Source organism: Alosa pseudoharengus, unplaced genomic scaffold, assembly GCF_046254945.1.
Source record: "Alosa pseudoharengus isolate Yale_2024_CS ecotype anadromous, Long Island Sound unplaced genomic scaffold, YU_APseudo_1.1 YU_APseudo_1.1_scf_3, whole genome shotgun sequence".
In the NCBI taxonomy this organism is placed as follows: Eukaryota; Metazoa; Chordata; class Actinopteri; order Clupeiformes; family Clupeidae; genus Alosa; species Alosa pseudoharengus.
This window is the reverse complement of record NW_027468718.1, coordinates 23,349,427-23,372,503: the sequence shown is the minus strand read 5'-3', so window position 1 is coordinate 23,372,503 and position 23,077 is coordinate 23,349,427. Positions and strand designations below refer to the sequence as shown.

The following is a 23,077-nucleotide window of genomic DNA, read 5'->3' as shown; positions in this document are numbered from 1 at the left end:
GGCCTTAACCTGTTACTGTCTGCGAGGTGGATTCAGACTGCGATGGATTTGGCAAACTATGTCAAAAGAGAAAGACAATAGTAGGCTAAGTGAACACAAAGTAGCAGCCAGTTAAGGCTCTTTTCAAAAAATATGTCAGTGTTCTACTTCGATGAAAAAAGTCTTTCCCCCAAAATAGAGAACACAAATCCTAATTGTATCGTTCCATGTCCCATTCACCAAAGTAAGAGTCAAAGACGGACTGGTTCAGTTCACCAATTAATGGACAGATTTATTTCGAAACAGCAATTGTATTACTCGCAGTTGATGCATGTAATGAATCAGTGTGGTCAAATTGCACATTTCCGAGTAAATCTCTAAACCTTTCTATAAGGGGGGGGGGGGGGGGGTGTTAAGGGTTCAAACCCTTTTTGAGGAGACCATCATCAGGCTACTGACCGAGTTGAACGGATATTTATCAAGAGCAAAATGTTAAATATATTCCTTGCATGACTGATCAATACTTAAACAATACTCACTATTTAAATTATGTACAATAATATTATAAAATGCAATACATTCAGTTAAGATATTTCATTCATTTGTCAATAATTTCTCCTTAGCTTAAGCTATCCATAAGCTTTCCATACAAGGTGGAAAATCATAGCAGAAACACCCATTTATTTCCATTTGGTCCCCCTCATGTTATGTTTGACAGTGGGTCATTTATTTCAGTATAATCTCATGAGCCTCTGTTGAGTGTCTGAACATATGTATTATTTCAGTTAATAAAGATACCTTGATATGAATCATTATATTGAAATTAAACAAATTGAAAACAGAAAATAATGTGCAGTATAGTTCCACAATATCCTTGATATTCTACAGTGTGCAACAATAATATACCTGTAACCATACCTGTAAAAAGTATATTATCCCTTTTGAGATCAATTACAGTTAAAGTGTTAAAATCAACAAAGGGTAAGGAATGTGAATGTTTCAGAAACAGTTTTTTGACTCACAGATGCAAAATATTTAAGTGAAGGAACATACAGTATGCTATACATTGGAAAAACAAGAAACATGGATAACAGTGTCAGCTATAAGTCATGGGTAATAACGAGCCCATCAGCTTATATGAAGGCCTAGCTAATATTCAAGTCATTTATAAATAATGTAGAACTGCAATAAAGGAATCTTTATCAAAATATAAAAACAGATCTATTTTTGTGGAAAAGGCATATGGGTTGTACTTTGTTATTATTTGAAAGATGATGGCAAGCTGAGGTGAGGTCACAGTAAGAGGAGCCCGCGGCGGCTGCAACTCTCATCGGATCCCAGACCAGCTGTGCAGGTAGGAGGACCACCCAGAGCCTCGGGACCGGTCTGCTTCCTCTTCACCTGATGACCACAGATAGCATTTACATTTTTATATGAACACAAAAAGATACTAAACAAACAGATGAACATACTGGTACACTGACATACAGTATCTTTGCAAATTTACACAGGGAAATAGATTTAATCACAACAGCAGTGACTGTCATGCTTCTGCAAAGATGCCCAATTTCTTTTATTGGCGTTTGGATGTGAGTGAGCAGAGATGTGGTGGTACCCTGAGCGATGGCGGCTAGCTTGCTCTTCTCCTCGGGGCTGAGCTGCAGCATGGTGTGGATGACGGGCAGCAGGGCCTGCCTCTCACTGCCCGAGCGCAGGAAGATGAACTGCAGGAGCACGTTCTTCAGGTACTCCAGGTTGGCCACCGACTTCTCCCGCTCCTGGTTCCTCTCCAGTCGCCGCACCTCGCTCTTCAGCAGCTGTGGGGGGCAGAGGCAGGGGAGGGGGGCATGAGAGGGTGGAAACAGCAGTCTGACAAGCCATCACTCAGCCCTGCCTCACTGAGAGGGGTCAGTGAGAGGAGGCATGGATCATGGTGGGTGTGGGAGGGCGGTAGATCCAGCCTTAACAGACAGCATTATAACTGGACAGGAGAATGTCTGGTGTTGATGTGTGTGTCTCAGGGAGACAATTGTGCATTGGAGTGATTGAGAGTATATACACAATAATATAATAATAGATATCTGTTTATAGTTTGCAATTTAATTAGTGTTTCATAATGACCATGGTGTACTTCACTTATTCTTCCACTGAGAAAGGCTGAGTGTGTTTGTGTGTGTTTACCGTGATCTGTTCCATGAGGATGGCGTTTGTAGCCTCTGTTTCATGCAGCAGCCCATTCATGTGTTCCATGCTACGCGTAGCTGTGTTCAGTTTTTGAGTCAGCTCTTCTTTCGTGGGCTCCACCTGCCACACAAATGGCTCTGCACACAGCACACATCTCAGTTCATTCCATGCCAGTTTTATATCAAGAGGTGAACAAATTCAACCAAATAACAATAGACAAAAGTTGATAGCTTTTGTAGCAGTGACAAAATGGCCTGGTTCCTATTATAGTGACATAATCAAATGACCAGATGATATAGACCACTGTTGACACTCTGACAAAAGTCATTCAGGTGAAAGTTGACTTTTGGGGGGGGGGGGGAGGGGGGGGTCTCACCATGTTTGGGATCTGGAGAGGAGAGGAGCTGCTCCAGGGAGGGCAGCGGCGTGCCTGCAGAGGACACGGACTCAGTCTCGGTCGTCTCCATGCCCTCTCCCTCCTCTCGCGCCATGGACTGCAGCTCTAACAGAGGCAGGTCCGTGGGCCTCCGCTCCTGCATCAATTTCTTACCCTGCTGCAGGGGGGTTGAGCCTGGCAGGAGGGAGACAGAGAGACAGAGAGAGAGAGAGAGAGAGAGAGAGAGAGAGAAAAAAGGAGACTGGCCGTTAAGGAGATTGTCATGCAGGGGGAGGGGTTATCGCTCAACAAACACAACAGAAGTCATTTCAGTGAAACATTGGCTCTAGGTTCTCTTAGGCAAAATATAGCTGAGCCTCTAGATTGAGGTTTACTTTAACGTACCAGCAGAGGGCAGTCATGGGCAACTCAGAAGTCATAGTCAAAGTCAAAGTCTATGATTTTACTGTGTAATTTGTGTTGTGGTACACTGTGTTTCTTCATTGCGTAGGTGGTATAAAAGACATATGCTCAAGATGACACTGTACAGTATTTCATTTGATGTATTATCATTTAGCAACAACCAACATGAGTCATAACGGGATTTAAGTTCTGGTTTTACACGATGAAATGACTAAGCAAGTCTTGCAAGTATAGTTGTGTGCCAGCTCTGGCTCATTTTCAACAGTGTGGTAGCCATTCAAAGGTAGGCGGACATGTTGAGACTGATGTGTTAAGTGAGAGCAGTGTGGGAAGAGGAATTCTCACATCTGCTGCATCTTGCCAAAATTGCCCTTCACACATGGGGTGCCCAGTCAATAGCCTGTCATTCACAGCCCAAAACCCCAACAGCACACTCTCCACAGAGACTAAATAAGCTCACACTGCTATCTATTTATCAGCCCCAAATGCAGCTATTTAACACTCCCAAATATTGCTTGTTTGCTGGACAGCTGACGTAGGAGAAACAAACAAGCATGAAGACATAAGAGAACAAATCGTTTGTCAAGAGCTGCCAGTCAATAGGGGCACCCTGATTTGATGGATGCTCTGAGAGGGGGCTACCGCGTGTCTGCCACAGTGTGGGGTGCTGTTTTAAAGGATGCGGCCCCTGCGTGTGCATAAATACTATGCCCGTCTCCAGCTCTGTAGGGACAGCCCTGATGCCGCTGTCCCTACAGACGAGAGAGAGAGAGCGCCAGGCTGGAGCCGCTCCCTCCCGCGCCGGAACGAGCACCTGGCTGCGGAGCGACGAAGGGTGCTGAGACGCGGTGCACCGGGCATCATTAGGCAGCGTGGCAGCTGGGCTCGACGCTCCAGCACACGCCTGCACAGCTGTGCCCTGAGCAGCCAACATAAAGGAGCCCGAGGTTGGAGCCAGCAGCAGCTCAGCTTCACACGGATCCCAACACAAACACCACCCTGATCTCGCAAATTAAGACCCCATATTACAGCCACCAGATTGTCCTACCCAAGGTAGTTACCACAGACACACACACACACACACACACATATACTTCATTAAAGCATTGACACGCTTTAACTCTTTTCCACAGGCCTGTCTGTCTACTGAATTATCAGGCTAACTTGAACTTGGCACATTACAGCAGCTGTGACAAAGCGAACACAATCCAAACGCCATGACGGGTACAGTATTTCTGACAGCTGGGTGAGCAGACACAAACTAAACATTCAGACAGCTATTGCACTCTCGGTAAACTGTAGCTGCCTGAGAAATCTGCGAGTGCTGTACCTTTTGAGTTGGGCTGGGTTAAGCAACAACAGAGTAACAGGATGAACTGATTGATGTGTACCTGGTCTACAAAAGCTACAGCTTCTGGTTCAGCACTAGCTACAGTATCTTAGTTACAATAGTTCTAAATACTAAAACGGATAGTTCCGGTCCTTGATTATGACTGGCTGAATCACGTTCAATGTTATAAAATCCAACACAAGCATACACCTTGACCGCATTTCGCTCTATAGTGCTGCACTACCACTTCATACAAAAGTTAGAGTAGCTGCGTGTCGACGTTGCTTGGCAACCATTCAGATAGAGGAAATATATTTCTTGGCGGAAGAATGATTATCTATTAATAAATTGTTACATTTCTCAATGCTGTGTCTTTATTTTATGAAATCTTGCCAGATAAATGTAGTAACCATTTTAGAAAAGCAATAAACCACTCGAGTCCGTAGGATCCACTGATTTTAGACCAGCTAATAGGGGTTTTACTCCGCTGCACGTTGTGCCCAACAACGCCCCTTAGCTGTTCTAAAATCAGTGGAACCTACAGCCTCTCAGGGCTTATTGCTTCAATTCAACCTCTGTTGTAATGTAGGTGTTCCACATGAGAGTGTTCTTGGTGGCTAATGACAGAGTGGCCCATATGACCACTAGGACAGAGTGGCCAATATGACTAATGACAGAGTGGCCCATATGACCACTAGGACAGAGTGGCCAATATGACTAATGACAGAGTGGCCCATATGACCACTAGGACAGAGTGGCCAATATGACTAATGACAGAGTGGCCCATATGACTAATGACAGAGTGGCCCATATGACTAATGAGAGAGTGGCCCATATGACCACTATGACAGAGTGGCCCATATGACTAATGAGAGAGTGGCCCATATGACCACTATGACAGAGTGGCCAATATGACTAATGACAGAGTGGCCAATATGACTAATGACAGAGTGGCCCATATGACTAATGACAGAGTGGCCCATATGACTACTATGACAGAGTGGCCCATATGACCACTGTGGCTGCGGCGGAGAGGCCCTTACTGGCGCTGGACTCCTTCTGCAGCTGGAAGAGCTGGTTCTCCAGGCGGCCGAGCTGCCGCTGCAGTGTCTCCACCGTGCCGCGATGCTCGTCCTGCACGTGGCGCAACTGCTCCCGGAAGCTGCTGCGGAGGACGTCGGCCTGCGAGCTCAGCTGACTGACCGTCTGGGCATGCTCCGCTTTCAGAGCCATGTTCTCAGACTGCAGTGTTAAGAGCCTGTCGGACACACAACAGAAGGCCTCAGCACGTCAGAACCTTAAAGATGGAACAGTAACGTCATCAACGTATAAAATTCATACAACAGGGGTTCCTTATCCGAAAACATCCCCATTTATCGGATGAATGAGATCGTCTCTAGGTAGCATCTCTCTTTCTCTCTCACACACACACACACACACACACACACACACACACACACCTCTCACGGAGTTCGGCCTCTTTGACGACGGTCTCCTGCAGGATCTTGTTGTGGCGCTCCAGCAGTGTGTCGTGCTCCGTCTGCAGCTGCTGCAGCTCTGCACTGCTGGCCTGGAGGCTGTGCTGCGTGTCCTGTAACCGAGACGTCAGCTGCTCCAGCATGCTCTCCATGTGCTCCCTAATGCGCACGCGCACGCACGCACACACACACACACACACACACACACACACACACACACACACACACACACACACACACACACACACACACAGGTACAAAACAAAACAATAAAAAAACTAATTTATATTATGTTGTAAGTGACACAATCACACACACACACATAGAAATTCTCAACAGGTAACAAGACTGACCTTTCCTGCTTGGTGACATCACTGTCATTTTGGGCCGAGCTCTTGTTTTTCTGCTGCTTTAGAACATTATGCACACGCACTTTGTAGCTCTCAAATTCTGATGTGGTTGCAGCCAGTTCAGCCTGAGGGGTCAAGTCACACAGAGGACCAGCAAATGAGACTGCCATTCACCAGCAGAACTATTCCAGGATGAATATCATAATGACCAAACACAAAACAAGGAAACTGCAAACATGTATCTCTTGTGGGTTGTCTTACCTCTGGTACATGTTTTTATGTTTTTTTTTGTTTTTTTATGGGTTTTTTTCACTGTCAAATCCTCAGACAATTAATTAATACAAATGATTGCAGCAGTCCCAGCAGTGGGAGTGATGCAGGCTCTTCCCTTTTTCTCTGGGCTGAAGCGCGCTATTCATCACCAGGCATTAGGCCTGTGGGGGAAATCACTCAGGAGTGTCATTCTATAATTAAGTTTTGTTTAAGCCATTTAGCAATGGTGCCGACTTGCAGACCACTGGAATGGAAAATCTATACAGCTATTTGGAAGGCACCTGGACTCTTGAGTGCAGGGCTCGGTCTGTGGAGTGGAGAGGAGGGGGGGGGGGGTAGGCAGGCCAGAGCACTCAGACTGGGAGCACTCGCGTGTCACACACGTAATGGGGCGGAGAGTTGAGCCGGCGGCCACCGAGCCTGCTGGGGGTTTTACAGCAGAGATATGCGACTCAAGAGGGTGAGAGAACATACAGGTCCATCCAATGGTCAGTTCGAAACAGATTTCATGGAGAGATCTGGTGGGACATCATACCCATGAGCTAAACATCTGCTATACAAAACGCCACAGCCACTTATGGCACTGGGAGGAAAACGGCAACATTTTTCCAATGATGGACAGAACTCATAATAGATCTGTCCTCCATGGTACAGGAGCAGCAAAACCACAAGTCAACAAAATAACATTCATAGTGTCTTGTTATAAAAGTGGTGTGGCTTCCTTAATGACAGCTCAGTCCATAGAGTGTGAGTGGTAGACAGAAAGAGAAAATACAGCTGATTATAATCTAGGAGCTGGAAGAAGGAAACTGGTGACTAACACAGAATTGCTGAAGCAGACTTATAGTATGAACTGTTGGCCACTAAAATAAAGCTGCAACTACTCGGACTGAACCTGTATCTTGCGTCTCCCTGTTGCTCACAAGTTAAAGGGAAGGGCCGAAACCCCGAAGTTTCTGTCCCTGATACTTTCAGTCCTGGAGCATCCTAATGATCCATCTAAGCTCTGGAGCTGAACCAATAAAGGTTAACATATTTCTCAGTAACATTTAGAAAATCTAAGCCAACAAAATGCTATACAAATTAGATTTATCTACTGAGATGTCTCTCCACAGTTTGCTTACTTTTCTCCAGCTAGCATGGTGAAGTCAGGAGTTACAATGACACCCCAGCACACAACTATAACCCCTAAACAAAGTGTAGGCTATGCAAACTAATATATGCAGACAATACATATCCACAACTCCTGCAAGGTTCCTATTTTTGCAGTATGCGGTGCAAGAACAAAAGTGTAGGTGGCTCATGAAAGCATAGCGGCAGTTTCTTATGGGTAGCGGCAACAACTAAAGTGTAGCAGTACTGCTAGGCTGCTACAGTATAGGATATATATTGTGTTTTTGAAAAACCGAAACAGTATTGCAATGTGAAATATCGCTGAAGTCAGGCGTAGTCATTTCTAGTACACCCCTACAAGGTAGCAAAATGTTTGTTAATCCAGCCGTATATAAATATGAAATAAGGTTAAAAAAAAAAAGGAAAACGATTTTAAGAAAAAATAAAGACATCACACATATCTAAATATTGATACTCCACCACTCACAAATGCATGTGTTATGTGAAAAGACAAAACACAGTTTACTCCACTGTACACTCTGTGGAGGCACCTGAGAGGCCAGGGCAGATGGGAGGACTGGACTTCACTACCTTAGCTGTGCTGCACTCCTCCTGTAGGGTGGTCAGTCTCAGCTGGTAGGATCCTGACGTCCTCTGATGCTGCTCAACCGAAGCCTTCAGCTGCCCCTGCAGTCGGTGACGCTCAGCTGTTAGCTCACTGCACTGAATCTGCAATCAGACAGGTGCATGCATAAAACACTCATCCATAGTCCCTGTATAGTTCAGAAGGATTCAACGGTCTTGATGAAATCTCTAAAACCAAGTGGGAGTGTGGTCTGTACTTTACCTTATAGTCTTCCAGTTGTTGTTGGTGTGCCTCCAGTTCTCCCTTCAAAGCAGCATTGGAAAGCATCTGAGAAGCTTCCTGCAACAATACATACATCAACATCAGTGCAACTGGGCCGTGACACAGATCAAACCTCATTAATAATAAGCACATGAATGGAGGTGTGGATAGATCTGTGGAGGGAGCTTGGGCTACGTAGTAGAGCGAGCGACTCACATTTTTCTTGGCATCAGCCAAATCCTTCTTTGTTTTCACCAGCAGCTGTTTCATCTTGGATGATTTCTCTTCCCCTTGGTCTACCTGGGACTTCAGGGATTCTAGGGGAGCCATTAACAGAGTAAAATGCATCTGACACATTATAGAAAGCTTTTGATCTCATGTCCAGGTCACATAACCCATTCAGATTGCACTGTGTTCTTGGCAAATGCAAACTTCATAGGTGATTAGAGACTGTTCAGTAAAAATGATCAATGATGAGTTCTGAGATTTGAGGCTGCCTCACCGATCTCCTCGCTCAAGCTTTCCTCTCTCGTTTTCTGGGTCTGTAGCTGCCTTCCCAGATCCTCAATCTTGGTGTCTTTCTCTGTGATCTTACTGTTGAGCTCTTTAACCAGGCGCTCATAGTCGGCCATTTCCATGTCCAGGAGAGTGCTCTGCTGAGCATCCTGTGGTGATCAGGGAGGGAGGTTTATCAAAACGTTTTTTTGTAATTTGTGGATTTAGCCAATTTGAACTGTGTACTGCAAGTACTACAAAGGAACTGATTTATTAGCATTCATAAACAGGTGCACTTAAGGGGGGAGTCCATAAAGAAAGAATCCATAAGATGCTTCACCGCAGCATTTGCTTATTCCTAAACAAACGCATTTCACTTCATGTATTATTTTGCAAAAGCCAAACATCAAACTGCACACTATTCCGTTCATGCACACCTAAGCTATAAATTATGAACATCAACACAGACTAGCAGGTGTGTGTTATGATAACACGACTTGCCCTGCGAAGCTGCTCGAGTTCCTGTGCAGTCTGCTGCAGCTGCTGCTTCTGTCTACGCAGCTGACTCTGGAGCTCCTCCACCTCCTTAACAGCAGACACGTGCTCCTGTTGCAAAAGAAAAGAGTTTTACTGTATTTAATACTTAAAAGCTACTTTGGATTCAATGTTATTTCTGGAATTACATAGAGTACTCTTAAAAGTTTTCAGGACAGTAACCAGAAAACCGAGAAAAATAAACAAACACACAAAGTGGATGCAGGGCCACCAGCAGCTTTATATTTTGAGAGGCCCTCACGGACAAATTGAAGATGCATTCAGTGTCACAGACTATCCCACTCATCTCCCCTCTGGCCCCACTGTTATTGTGGTACCTTGACTTTTTGTTCTTTTAAGAGCCTTTCTCCCTCCAGGTCTTTTTCAAGTGCACATTTGACTTTGTGCATTTCTAAAGCTTGAGCCTCCAGCTGCCTGACGTTAGTCTGCAGAGTCTCCAATCGAGCCTTCAAGTCCTCTCTCTCCGACTCAAACTGCTCATGCTGAGGGAGCGAAAGGGAAAGATTACGTGACAAGCACAAGGCACAAGAAAAAAGCCACCATAGAAAACCAAAATGACAAACTATCTGAAAACAAAAAGACTTGTGACCAGAACATGTTTGGTGTGCGTTTCAGCAACCGTCCTTATCTAGGGAGATCTTGGATCAAATAACAGCCATATACTGTAGTGGCATATTCAACACAACACATCGATTCCACTCTGTAAATAGTGTTCCTGTATTAAACACTCAAATTAAGAACTACTGTGCCACTGTCTGAAACATTATGTTAACCAATGTCAAGAAGACAAATTCATAGCTTGTGTAAAACAAAAGTAAAAAGGTACTTATTCCATCTCGGTTTATTCTTAACAAGAGCTGTGGGTCAAGTTATAAGAAATACCTGCTGCATGGCAGTTTGCAGACGTTTGGTCAAATCTCCAATTTGTTTCTCCGCCCCCTCAAGCTTCTCTCGCTCCTTATCCAATAGCTCAGTCTGCTTATCATAATCCATCATGAGGTTCTGGAAATTAAATTCATGAAGTATTCATGTTATCCATACAGTATGACTGGATGTGAATGGAGGCAAAAATGAGGCAACCAATACATGTTTGTTTAATAGCAGCGGAATGAGCATCAACCTGCAGAACTAAAGTGTGGCTTGCATGGATTCCTTTCATTGATAGGTGTTGCTGGAATAAGATATTTCTTCTACTACAGACAACGCATTAAGCCTCATAATTAGGGATCCAACATCTACTTATCTCCTAATAAGAATTCCAATATCTGATCTTTATTGGCTAATAAATCAGAACTAACCTGAACATTGGCCAATACCAAGTAGTGCTAGTGTAACTGACAACCACAGATTTTCTGTACTCCTTAATGGACAATAATTTATACTACTTTCACAGCATAAAGTAGCTAAGGAACTTGTCTTGATGATTTTATCCTGAAACTGATTTGCATGATGCTGATAAATACCTTACAGTCTTCAGCCCCATGGATAATGTCTTTCATTGAGTTGGAAACTCTGTCCCGCTCTGCTTGTAAAGCTACCACCTCTTCTTTCAATGCAAGAACCTGGGATTAGGAAAGAAACAGTATGCTTGGGTAAAACCTGTTTACAAAAACTGTGACAACTTAAGTCAACAACTCTATGCATATGCACATGCATAAACATATAATATTTCACTGCTACAAATATCCTTATATGGCAGAGCATTTTTTTAATTTGATCACACCAGATCCGCTGTTTGTAACTGTCTTGCCTAACAATGCCCCAAACTTGAGCTCTTGAAATCGATAAAAAGTTTATCACGAAACAACAGATGTCTCACCTCCTTTTTGCTACTATCCAGTTCTTTTCTGGCCTTCAAAGCCACCACTTTGATTTTGTTCATCCTCTCGTCCTTTTCTTTGCTCTCCTTTTCCAGTATTGCTAAAGGAAAGGACAATAATGACCACAGGTGATATTAAGGATTTAAAAATGCATTAATCATTCAATTATTTATGACGGAATTTCATTCACGTGGGCCCTGTTCACACATGGCATTAAAATGCAGGTGTGTACACAACATGCTTTGAGGACACATTGAGATCCAATTGCTCAGACCACACTCGGAGACCACAAAGGTCACTTTTTAACACTAGTGTTTCCTAGGGTCACACTACTCAACTGACATCCTCTGTATACAGTAAGTGGAGGTATGCAATCATTCATGCACTCATGTGCAAATGGCATTTTTAAAAATAATATATATATATTATTATATTATCTGTATTGTTTTTGTTGCTTTTCGTTTTTTGTTTTATTTTTAATTTACCACAGACTAGGCATGGAAAGAGTTTTGCTGCCTCCCACCTGTTAATAAAAATGACACAATTGGTCTTTGCAAACAGAAATGATTGGGGAAGTAAGATCTGGGGCCTCATGTACAAAGACTTGCGTGGATTTCATACTAAAACAATGCGTACGTGCAAACCTGAAAAGTAGCGTACGCACAAAAAAATCCTGATTTATGAAACTGTGCGTACGCAGCATTCCACGCAGCCTTTCTTTGTACATCCCAATTAACGTGAAATTAAGCGTACATGCACGAGCATTACACTCCACCCTCTCTCCTCCCTCAATCACACTCATTTTAATATGCTAACTAGAAGGCCACTCGAGAGCGCAGACCTCCGCGAAGACAAAATGGCCTATCCCGCAATATTAATAACAATGAAAACTCATTTGTGGATCCATTCATACTCGAACCTGCTCCAAAGTATAATAATTGAAATCATCAAATTAATAAAAAAAAAAAAAAAATATCTCCAGCGAATGCGAGGTAGAAGTGTTTATCCGACAAAATGTCAATAATCGTACGTCTTTATCATCTGTAATTAATAAGAAAAAAAAATCAGTAGTGGCAGAGCGTAGCAGTGGCTAGCTATAGGGTCAGAGACCGTGGTAGAATTATTGGTCAGTCTGCAAGTAGGTGACAGGGTTCGCATAACTGGGTTTGATGTATTTGAACCATTACAACACAACTGCATTAATTAAAAAAAACATTACATCAATCGTGTCCAAGTAGGCTACCACGCATCGCGCACTCGAGGTGGAATAAACAATTAAGTTGATCCAGGCCACATCGCCACAACATTACGATTTCTGGATCATATCCCTATATTTGCACACAAGTGTGACAACAATAATGCGAATGCTTACTCGAGGAAAGTCAAAGTATCCTATACAGTCAATCACACCAAGGTAAATAGCTTATATCCGCGCTTATTAGTCAGCCTATCTATTCTATCTATATGTGTAGGCTATAGGTTTCACATTCCCTTTTAATTCGTATCCTCTAATAAGTCTACAGTTGTCATCACAGATAGGTTGTTGCATAACTTAGTAGAATTTGAGCATGTTGCATGTCCATTTATATAAACATAGGCCTACTTTCGAAGTCATTCGAATCATTTTTAATAATCCACGTTTCACAATATACTGTGCAAATAAAGGCCTATATAGACTCGCGATCAACTAATGTTGTTGCGCTGCATTGCCTCTAAGTGTCGCCAACTGACGATACACATTGGAAATGTGCGTACGCCAGACATGAAGTTTGCGTGGAGGACCGCACATTCTCACGTTCAAGTCAGTCTTCGTACATCCGGACGTGAGCGTGAGAAGTGGCGTACGCAGCATTTTTGTACGTACGCAAGCTTTGTACATGAGGCCCCTGATCACATGTGGTCACTCAGAAGATGTACAGTAATGCCAGGTGTGAACTGACATACTTAGAGCTGTCCAGTGTTGTGATCGGATCAGCCAAGACACATGCTCATGTCAGATGTAAACAGGCCATTCTGTAGATACAAACCTATTTTCTCAGTGTACTCCTTCATGCTTTCTTCACTGGTGGTATCACTGTGAGTCGATTTCTGAAAAGAGAGGGTGAAACTGAAGCTGAGTATCTATGTACTGTAGGAGATTTGTCTTTAAAAAGCTCTTTCAAGAAACTGCACTAACAAAATAGTCAGATGTAATGATGCGCAACTGAGCATTTGAAATTTTGGTCAGAAGCACTAACCTGTAAAATAGCCATATCCTCGCTCAGCTGCTTCAGAAGGGAGTCTTTCTCTGTCAGTAGCTGCTGGAGCTCCTTTCTCTCATTATCGATTTCATCCAAGCTCTTCTCGTTTCCCCCTGACGTTCCATCATGTTCTCTGGCTGACAACTTCTCGGATGCTTCAGCAATTTGAGCAAGCAGCTCTTGGTTTTCCACTCTGATCTTTTCATTCACAGTCTTCATTTCAGAAAGATCTCTCTGTAAGGCTTCTACATCAGACACAACCTCATCAAGATTGCCCTTTAATAAGCTCTTCTCACGACTGAGGTCTTCTACGTGAGCCTGGAGTTCAACCTGAGTGTGGGCGCTCTGTTGCTTAAATCTCTCCATCTCTTCTGTCAGTTCTGCTACCCTGTCGGTCAGATCAAGTTTTTCCTGTTGTGCCATTGCTATAACAGCATCTAAAATACCAGCAAGATCCTTGTCATCTGTGCATACATCCCAGTTATTTTGTTCAAGTAAGTTCATGATATGACCATAAGCTTCAGAGAGCTTTGTCTCAATAGCATTCTTGTCCATTTTTAGTGCTTCCTGCTCATCTGACATAATCTGAAGGCTCTTTTGAAGTTTATCCCTTTCTTCATTCGATATGCTAATAGCTTCTGATTTCAGGTTGTTGATAAGATCTTGGGACTGCTTTCCTTTTTCCTGAAGAGCAGCAAGCTCCTCCAGAGCCGCTTCAAGATGGCTACGCTGCTCATCCTTCTCGGAGATGGCCAGAGAGAGTTTGCTCTTCAAATCTGTCACTATTGTCCCAATGCTCTCCTTTTCAGTTAAGGCACTTTCAAGAGCTGATGATAGTTCATCTAGCCTACACTGCATCCCTTCCTTTTCCTTGGATATGCTTTCAAAACTGTAAGAGACCACTGATTTCTCTGATCTCTCCAAATCACAGTCTTCTCTAAGTTTAGCCAATTCTGCCTGTGCTGTCTCTAAACACTGTTGAAGATTGTTTTTGTCTGATGATGCCACATCCAATATCTCGTTCAGCTCCACCACAGCAGTCTCTTTTTGGTGAAGCTGGTACAGAACTTCTTCATTTTGCTTTTGCAAAGCATCTGAGGAGATCTTGAGGTCCTCCAATGACTTTACTGTAAGTTGAAGGCTCCCAACTTGCTCCAGTAAGCTGTCTCGCTCACTGCATGTCACCCTCAGTTTCTCTTGTAAATCCTGAACAGTAGATGCACTTTGCTCCTTCATGGCATCATACTGCTTTAAAAAGTCACCTGTTTTTTCTCCAAGCTCTAACTCAAAACTCGTCAGAATTTCCTGGGTGTGCTTGCACTCTTCAATGGCACAATTCTTCTCAACAGATAGTTGCTCGCACCTGTTTCTTAACGCCTGCATTTCTTGGGCCAGTGTCTCTTTATCCATTTTGTTTTGTGAGAGCAGCTTTTTTTCAAGTGCATGTAATTCGGTCTTTTGAAGTTCTTTCAAGTCTTGAACCTCTTGTTCATGCTGATCAATTGTCATATCACCTCCCTCATTAGTGATGTGAAGGTTTTCCATATTTTTCTCTAAAGTTTTTGCACCATCATCTTTGGTCATTTGAAGTTCATCAATCTTGAACTCAAGTTCTTCTTTCTCCAGTTGGAATTCCTGTCTCACGTGATTTAGATCAGATTCCAGCTCTATTTTCACATTACGTAGGTATGTAAGTTCATCTTGAAACAAGGTGTTCTGGGCCTGCAAGTCTTCTAAGTTTGCCTTCAGTTGACTCACCTCATCATTCTGGTCATCTGCACCTGAGAAATTCAACATTTTACAGACTAATGGATCTTTAAGTGCCCCATGTCTGTTAGGGTCCTCCTCCTCCTCCTGCACATCTTGCAGATAATTTTCCTTCATTGCAAGCTGCTCTGAAAGCTCATCCTGGAGAGATAAGAGTCGCTCTCTTTCCATCTCAAAGTCTGCTGCATTCTCCTCCAGCTGCAACATCAAGTCTCTGACCTCCTCTTCATGTAGCTGACGAACGTTTGCCAACTGCCCCTGGAGGTCTTCCAGTTCACGGTGGGACTCTGAGAGTGCCTTTAGGTGATCCTCTCGGAGTCTTTCAGTCTCAGCAAGTCTCTTTTTCTTCTCTACCTCTAGCTCCTTCTGAAAGCCAGTTATCTTATCCTCATAGCTTTTGTGAATTTCTTCTAGATTGGTCTTCAATTTGTCAATTTCCTCTTGTTTATGTTTTTCGTTTTTCTGTTCATCTTGTCTTTTGTCCTTCATGAGCTGTTGAACTTTTTCCAGGTCTTCTCTGTGTTTAGCTTCTGCTGTTTGAATTACTTTTTGTAGAGCATCAAGTTTTGTTGAGTGCTCATTCTGTGCTTGATCCAACTTTTCTTGAAGTTTTGCCATTGCCTCAACATAATCCTGTAAATATAAATACCATTAAAAAAAATCTGACATAGTATACAGTATGTCATCTTCACAAAATTACAAATAATTTGCCACTTTGTAACTGCATTCAGTCTGTGCTGCTTTCCAAAATGGATAGTATGAAACTTTTTCTTTACCTGTGCCTGCTTTTTAACACTTTCATTTTCTTTGCGAAGAAGGACCAGGCTCTGCTGTGTTTCTGCTTTCTCCAGAAGAACCATATCCATCCTCTCTGTCAATTCCTGTTTACACACATGCATTGTTTACTTACTAATCAAAATTCGAAATCACAACCTAATGGTCTATGTGATGTACAAGAGTATATAATATATGGTTAGAGTGGATTGGTCTGACATACCTTGATAATAGAATCATCTGAATCACTATTTTTCTGGGCTTTGAGTGTGTCAACTTCTTTTTCCAAATCTTAAAACGAAAAACGTGAGACTGAATTACTTTAATGCTTCACTTTATAACACACCAACCAGTGAAGAGAGTTTTCATTTACCTGAGCATTTTGATTTCATCCTCTGCATTAAAGCTATTTGTTTTTTTGCAAACTTAATTAAGTCTTCTTTTGACAGTGTGTCCAGCTGATAAAAAATACAACAAAATAAGTTACAACAAACAAAACATTTAATGTAACTGAAGATAATGAATGTTCACTGTTAATCTTAACAACAAAACAATAATGGATTAGGATCATTCCGTGTCACATCAAATAAGGTTGTGGCTTCACTCAGATTCTGTTCAAACCTTGTACATATCTAGCATTAATTTGCTCTACAGGTCCGTCTGGCAATTCTTCAATTCTCAGCGATTTCCAAAATCACACAAAACTTAGGAACCAATCACAACCACTTACATCGATGGTCAAAAGTGTTGGCACCCAAGTTGACTAAAAATAGGAATATAAAATCATCTTTTAGAAATTGATCTTCATGCCTTAAGTAAAAAAAATGAGGAAATATCCAACCTTTAAGGACACCAATTTTCTTTGTGAATGAATAATGTATCATAAATAAATAAATGTTCTTCCTTAAAATACAGGGGTCATAAGTATCGGCACCCCTACTGTATGTTAAATTCCCATAGAGGCAGGCAGATTTTTATTTTTAGCTTATTGAGCTCAATGCAAATCAAACCAGCTAATAGGCTAACTGAAATAACACCATGCCAATCTCTAGGTATGGTGAAGGGTATGTGATGATGTGGGGCTCTTTTAATCCCAAAGGCCAAGGGAACTTTATCAGGATGCATAGTATCCTGGATCAATGAAATAACTGGCCTTTAAAAATAAAAATCTGCCTGCCAATATTTATGACCCCTGTATTTTAAGGAAGAACATTTATTTATTTATTTATGATATATGATATTTCCTAATTTTTTTACTGAAGGCATTAAGATCAATTTCCAAAAGATGATTTTATATTCCTCTTTTAGTCAACTTTAGCATGGGTGCCAACACTTTTGACCATCACTGTATCCAGTATAGGGTGTGCTTTATACAATGACAGACAGAGGAGGATGGTTGGCAATGCCAGAAGCTGCGCTCATGGCTTCAGTTTGAAACGACAGACATGTATGTTCTTTGAAACTGAATAAACAACTGTGCGTAACACCTTTGTTTACAACTTACTTTGGAAAGGATTCGGTAAGAGTTTAATTTACTAATTTAAGTTTAATTTCACCACTGCTTATGCCCCTTGGAAATCAGAGGCGAAGCAAGGAAGTCCAGACCAATTCTCATTTGAGAATAGGTCTGGTGTTAGTGAGGCTAGTCAATATTATGAATGGGTCCCAAATCCAAGGCAGATAAAATATAATGTTCTCAGTATGAATGACCCACTAAGGGCTCTATCTTCCACTCCAGCGCAATTGACTTTGCGCAAGTCGCTCTGTGGGCGGATCTTGGGCGCTGATGCTATTTTACCGGCGGGATAATGACTGTTGCGCCCAACGCAAATCTAAAATGGGGTGGTCTGTAGTAGCTACATTACTCATGGGTGTGGTTTGGGCGTAACATGCAATAAACCAATCAGAGCGTCATTTCACATTCCCTTTAAAAACAGGCACGCTTCCATAGCGGATTGCTATTATGATGGCGGATTTGCCAGGCGCAGCCAGGAACGGTTCACAGCGCTATAGTCAGTTGGGAACAGTTTGCTATTGATTTTTCCTCTTGACAAAATGTAATACAGAAATGTTACTTTCCGATGTTTTGGGATCACTCTCACTGAATCACGAGGTTATGACTGCATGGTGATATTTTTGCAATGTAATCTAACATTACCTCACTATAAACAATGCAGATCTTCTGTCAGATAAGCTCTCCTCTCCCGTGCTGCTGCTGGGGCATTTGGGTTAAATGGCATCGGCATGCAGTTCAACATCACATCTCATTAAGTCCTCTAATATTTCCTAATTTATGTCATCAACACATCCGTGATTCATGGAAATGTGTACGCTAGATTTATACCTATTTTTTCACATCGGACACCACACTGATTTCCCTCGTGTAGCAATAGTTGTCCTTGTAATTATGTATGCTTCATATAGATAAGAGGAGCAAAGTGCATTGCACAACACAGGCGCCCAAGCAAGCGCTCCTGCAGGTGTAAGCTACGGCTGTACCTTACCATCAGGCAACTCAACAACGAGAAACAGTTTCCAAGTTGACCTAACTTTCCAACTCTGCACAGTATCCCATTTACTGCATGACAGTAGGCTAGTTTAAGTAGAGTTTGTAAACACGTTATCATCAACTTAATGCACGCACAACTTTTGTTTGAGCAGGAGAGAGAATAACAATGAATGGACGCAGCAACTGCAGAAATTGTAGCCAAGGCTACTTGCTGCTTTCTTTTACTATCTATGGTTGCTGGTTAACAGCACATAATAAGTTGATTTAAGCTAATTTACTAACTCAAGACTTCAAGGCCATCATGGATATAAAACGTTGTTTGAAAACAATGAAAGGATGGATGGAACATAGCAAAGCTTGGAGTTATTTCAGATGGGCTACAACAAGGTAGGCAAAATTGTGGTGCTTGTCAAAACCTTAGTGCAGCTGGAATAATGCTTATAGGCTGGTGTTAAAGCGCACACAATGTTTACTGTAAAGCCACACACTGGTAAATTGGAACAAAACTAAAGGTAATTTTAGCCTTTATAGGGCTGTATAAAGTTGTCCAAATTAATAGGTCGTAATTAGGCGTTGTTGTTGTAAAGATATTGCATGTAGATGATATATATATATATATATGGCAGCCGTGGCCTACTGGTTAGCGCTTCGGACTTGTAACCGGAGGGTTGCAGGTTCGAACCCCGACCAGTAGGACACGGCTGAAGTGCCCTTGAGCAAGGCACCTAACCCCTCACTGCTCCCCGAGTGCCGCTGTTGTTGCAGGCAGCTCACTGCGCCGGGATTAGTGTGTGCTTCACCTCACTGTGTGTTCACTGTGTGCTGTGTGTGTTTAACTAATTCACGGATTGGGATAAATGCAGACCCCTCACGGGATTGGGATCAAAAGAGTATATACACTACACTATACTATACTATATAGGCTACTAAATTTTTAGTTGACAATGCACAAACAAAACCGGGAAACGGACAAATATTATCAAGGCTTTCAATGTTTCCATCTGTGCACAGGGTGTCTGTAGATCGGTGTGCATAGCATTCATTCCTGCAGGCCTGTGGCCATGCATGCGCCCTTAAAATAGCATCTGAATTTGCGCCACTGACTTTAGACCAGGAGGTTCCAGGTGCCTGTACTACGAAGCGGGGTTACTGGCTTATCTGGGTAACTTCGAGAGTAACTTTATCACGTGTGGCGTAACTTCCCTATTAACTCGTACTACGAAAGGTGGATAGGTTTTAACCGAGGTATGCTGCCATGGCAATTTACGCTGCATCTCAAACCTGCTCCAAGCAGGTTATGTTCTTGGTTAACCCGAGGTTTCCGTTAACCACACCCTTTATAAGTAGGCTACCACCCCTCCACTAACAATTTCTCCCAAGACAATGTCGGCGTACCTGGATGATCCATACGACATTGGAGCGCAAATTGTGAGGGGCTCTCTTCGCAGGGCGAGGGGTTTTAGAGACCGCTATATATATATATATATATATATATATATATATATATATAGGAGATACCCGGACGATATTCTCTATGAAGATATAGATTGTCAGCCGAGGGAATTCGTTATCTTTGTTAGATGATCTAGGCAGACGTCTCTAATGTCACTCGTCATAGCAAGAATACTGTAATACTGAAAATAAATCGGACACAGCCTACAGTAGGCCTAATAAATTAAAATCACCATTTTAACAAACTTGTTGAATTGAATGTCATATTACTGTACCCTGCACATAAAGGCTACACATTTCCACAGCACCAGAATCCGACCGAATGCCTCCCTCAACCCCTTCCATAATCGGCCTTCCACTATTATTTGCGATAGCCAACTCCTCTGCTACTGTAAAACACTCTGGTGCCTTACAGTAGTGTTCAAAGACACTTTTTTCTTGCTAGCTGTAAAACAGAGGCCAAGTGAAGGCTATAAGCATTCTAGGCCTACATGTTTTCATAATTAAGAAATATTAATGCAATCTATATAAACCTACTATTCTGAATAATGTGTTTGTGTTTCATTTTCACCTGCTGCCATGTAGCCTACGTTTGGCAATGGTGTTGCATCTGAAATGTTCACAGGATTAGGCATACACTAAATCAGTCAATGGGGGCTACTTAAACATTCAATTATCCTATTACTGTAATCTGTAGGCTATGCCCACTTCTGAATTGTGTTGCATCTGTAGGCATTTCTATGAACTCAAAATAGGCCATTTAATTATTTCAACTCATTTCAGACATCCCACAAGCTATTAATCCTCCGTAACACATATTTGAAGAACATGGAAATAAAACTTTACTTTTAGGCTACCCGATCTGCAATATGTTGCCAACAGCCTTGCCTTGCTTTGTTCACTGCCGACGTATTTGATTTTTGTCGTAGAGTGGGTTTTAATTCCTCATAACTTGGCATAATAATTGTGCATTCCTCATCCGTAAAATAAGGTGATCGCGTCATCATTGAAAGTGGTGACTTGCGCTGCAACCCGCCCCTTTTATGTGAACGCGCACAAACTCCAATTAGGTTAACCCCGGCTCAACAAATCAACTTCATAATCAGCGTCGTAGTACCGATTTACACCATTTAAGATAACCAGGTTTTGTCAACCCCGGTTTAACAAAGTAACCCTGGGTTACATCTGGGTAGGTTAAGCTCCCTTCGTAGTACAGGCCCCTGGTCTGTGGCGGAATTGTTTTCTGAAACTGCAAAATATGAACAGGGACCGTTTGCGCCGGAACACGCCCCCCCTTTTCGCTGAAACGTGGGCGCACAAAATTACAATATGCGCTGACTGCAAAATAGGAAAGACGAAAGCGCAAGTATACAAAGTCAATTGCGCTGGAGTGCAAGATAGAGCCCTAAAAGTTTGTATGGCATGTGGGTAACAATGAAATGAAAGTTGTTATTGTTAGTCATTTGGTATCAATCATTATTTTTAGTTAAATACAGCATTATCTACAGGATTAAACTAGCGTTTTTCAAAGGACTAAAATTGCATATGGGGTAGGTAGTGTGGATAATCTGTGAGACCTATTATGTATTATGAACTACCATTCATAACATATTGTATTTCAAGACAAAATACTGATTGATGCCATGTTGGTACAAGAAGCAAATCTTTACAATAGCCTCAATATCAATTGTTTTGCACTTGCTCAGAATCTAAGGCTTTATATAAAATCAATGGGCATACAAACTTTTATTGTTCATGTCATACTGGGAACATGTTTGCATTTCAAGTTTGGTCTAGCTAGAAATAATACTTTCAAAGATAACAATGCCCAAGCATGGCTTCCAGGATAAGACATTCTGATAAATTCAAGGGCGAAAAAATGAAAACATTAAAACTGAACAAATAATTTTACTGGTGTTAAAATACCTTACAGATTCTGATATATGCAGCAACAGCAACCACATTACTTAATTCTGTCAGGTTTCACATGGAAAGTTCCATTAATAAGTTCTCTTTTCACATGGGTGGTGGTGGAGGTGAATGTTGGGTGAAGTGGAAGTAACTTGACCCAATAAAGTATGTACCCTTAGAGTAGGAGTAAGCATAGGAGTAGGCTATCATAGGGCAATTCTACTAACCTTCGACTTTCCAGGCCCTTGACCAGAGGGAGAAGTTATAGACTCTGGATTCGGCTCTTGCTGTAACAAAACAGGGCAGATGTTTGCTTTTAATTGATAAACAGAGACCGATGATCCAGTGTAGTCTACGGCTTTGATTTGGCTAAATGCAATGATGCAAGGAAGTGAGCTTAAAAAAGACAGTAGCCTACAATCCTGACGTTATGCCCTCAAAGCACGTACTGTAGCCTAAACAGCTCGCTTGACAAGTTATACAGGTAATGTCAAACACTATAGACTGTCAGCTGATTTTCCAGTTTGATATCAAGCTGAATCTGTCTAGAAACCAGTTAGAACAAAAAACCTGAATAAACATTAATACATTTCAGTACCTTCCGGTAGAATTTTGCCAATAATTTGCTTTACATGCACATCTTCGATTTAACAACGCTAAATTAACTTAGCTGTCATAGTTAGCTAGCATAGCATGCTAGGGTTCCATAGCTTGTTTATGTTGGTATGAGCCGCGAAGTGCTGACTGTCTGAATACTGATCCGTGACCTGAACTTACCTCCATTTTGTCCAAATATGTTTAAGATATTGCTAGGTCTTTCAGGCAAAATGTAGACTTCCACGAACAATGTACCTAACTTAACGAGGCATCTCTCTACACTACAGCTACTGTTGACGTGCAATCTGCAGGATTGGATATCCTCTTCCGTCTTCGTCAACATGCACGTCATGAGGGAGCGTCTTGACGTCCTACTATGCCTTCGATATGTTTCTTTTAGGCCTAGGCTACTGTCTCTATCTCCCACTATGCAAACAATAGATTAGCCTAGATTCAGTCAGTTAGTTAGGGAAAGTTAGGCTTTTTTTCCGCCAATCTGCAAAAAAAAATCTTACCAATAGCTTTTTTTTTTACTATGGGCTGTATTTTGGGCTCCAGCTCATGGCGTAAAGCTCGTTATTCACCCGCACAAAGCTTAATTCGG

At 42.1% G+C, this 23,077-nt stretch overlaps 1 protein-coding gene across 1 annotated transcript; it reads right to left on the bottom strand.

Annotated features, from left to right (window-relative positions):
- Positions 1–256: 256 nt before the first annotated feature.
- gcc2 (GRIP and coiled-coil domain containing 2) lies at positions 257–22,786 on the bottom strand. Its single transcript, XM_076263610.1, has 23 exons — positions 22,654–22,786; positions 22,104–22,163; positions 16,378–16,462; positions 16,228–16,295; positions 16,007–16,111; positions 13,461–15,863; positions 13,251–13,311; positions 11,223–11,323; positions 10,867–10,965; positions 10,286–10,405; positions 9,721–9,885; positions 9,350–9,454; positions 8,856–9,018; positions 8,570–8,670; positions 8,354–8,431; positions 8,098–8,235; positions 6,124–6,245; positions 5,753–5,929; positions 5,336–5,550; positions 2,540–2,734; positions 2,161–2,300; positions 1,595–1,796; positions 257–1,380 (listed from the first exon to the last, which is right to left on the bottom strand). Exons 1-23 carry the CDS (start codon positions 22,657–22,659, stop codon positions 1,307–1,309), a joined length of 4,983 nt encoding a protein of 1,660 aa, XP_076119725.1. The 5' UTR covers positions 22,660–22,786; the 3' UTR covers positions 257–1,306.
- Between the last annotated feature and the right edge of the window lie 291 nt (positions 22,787–23,077).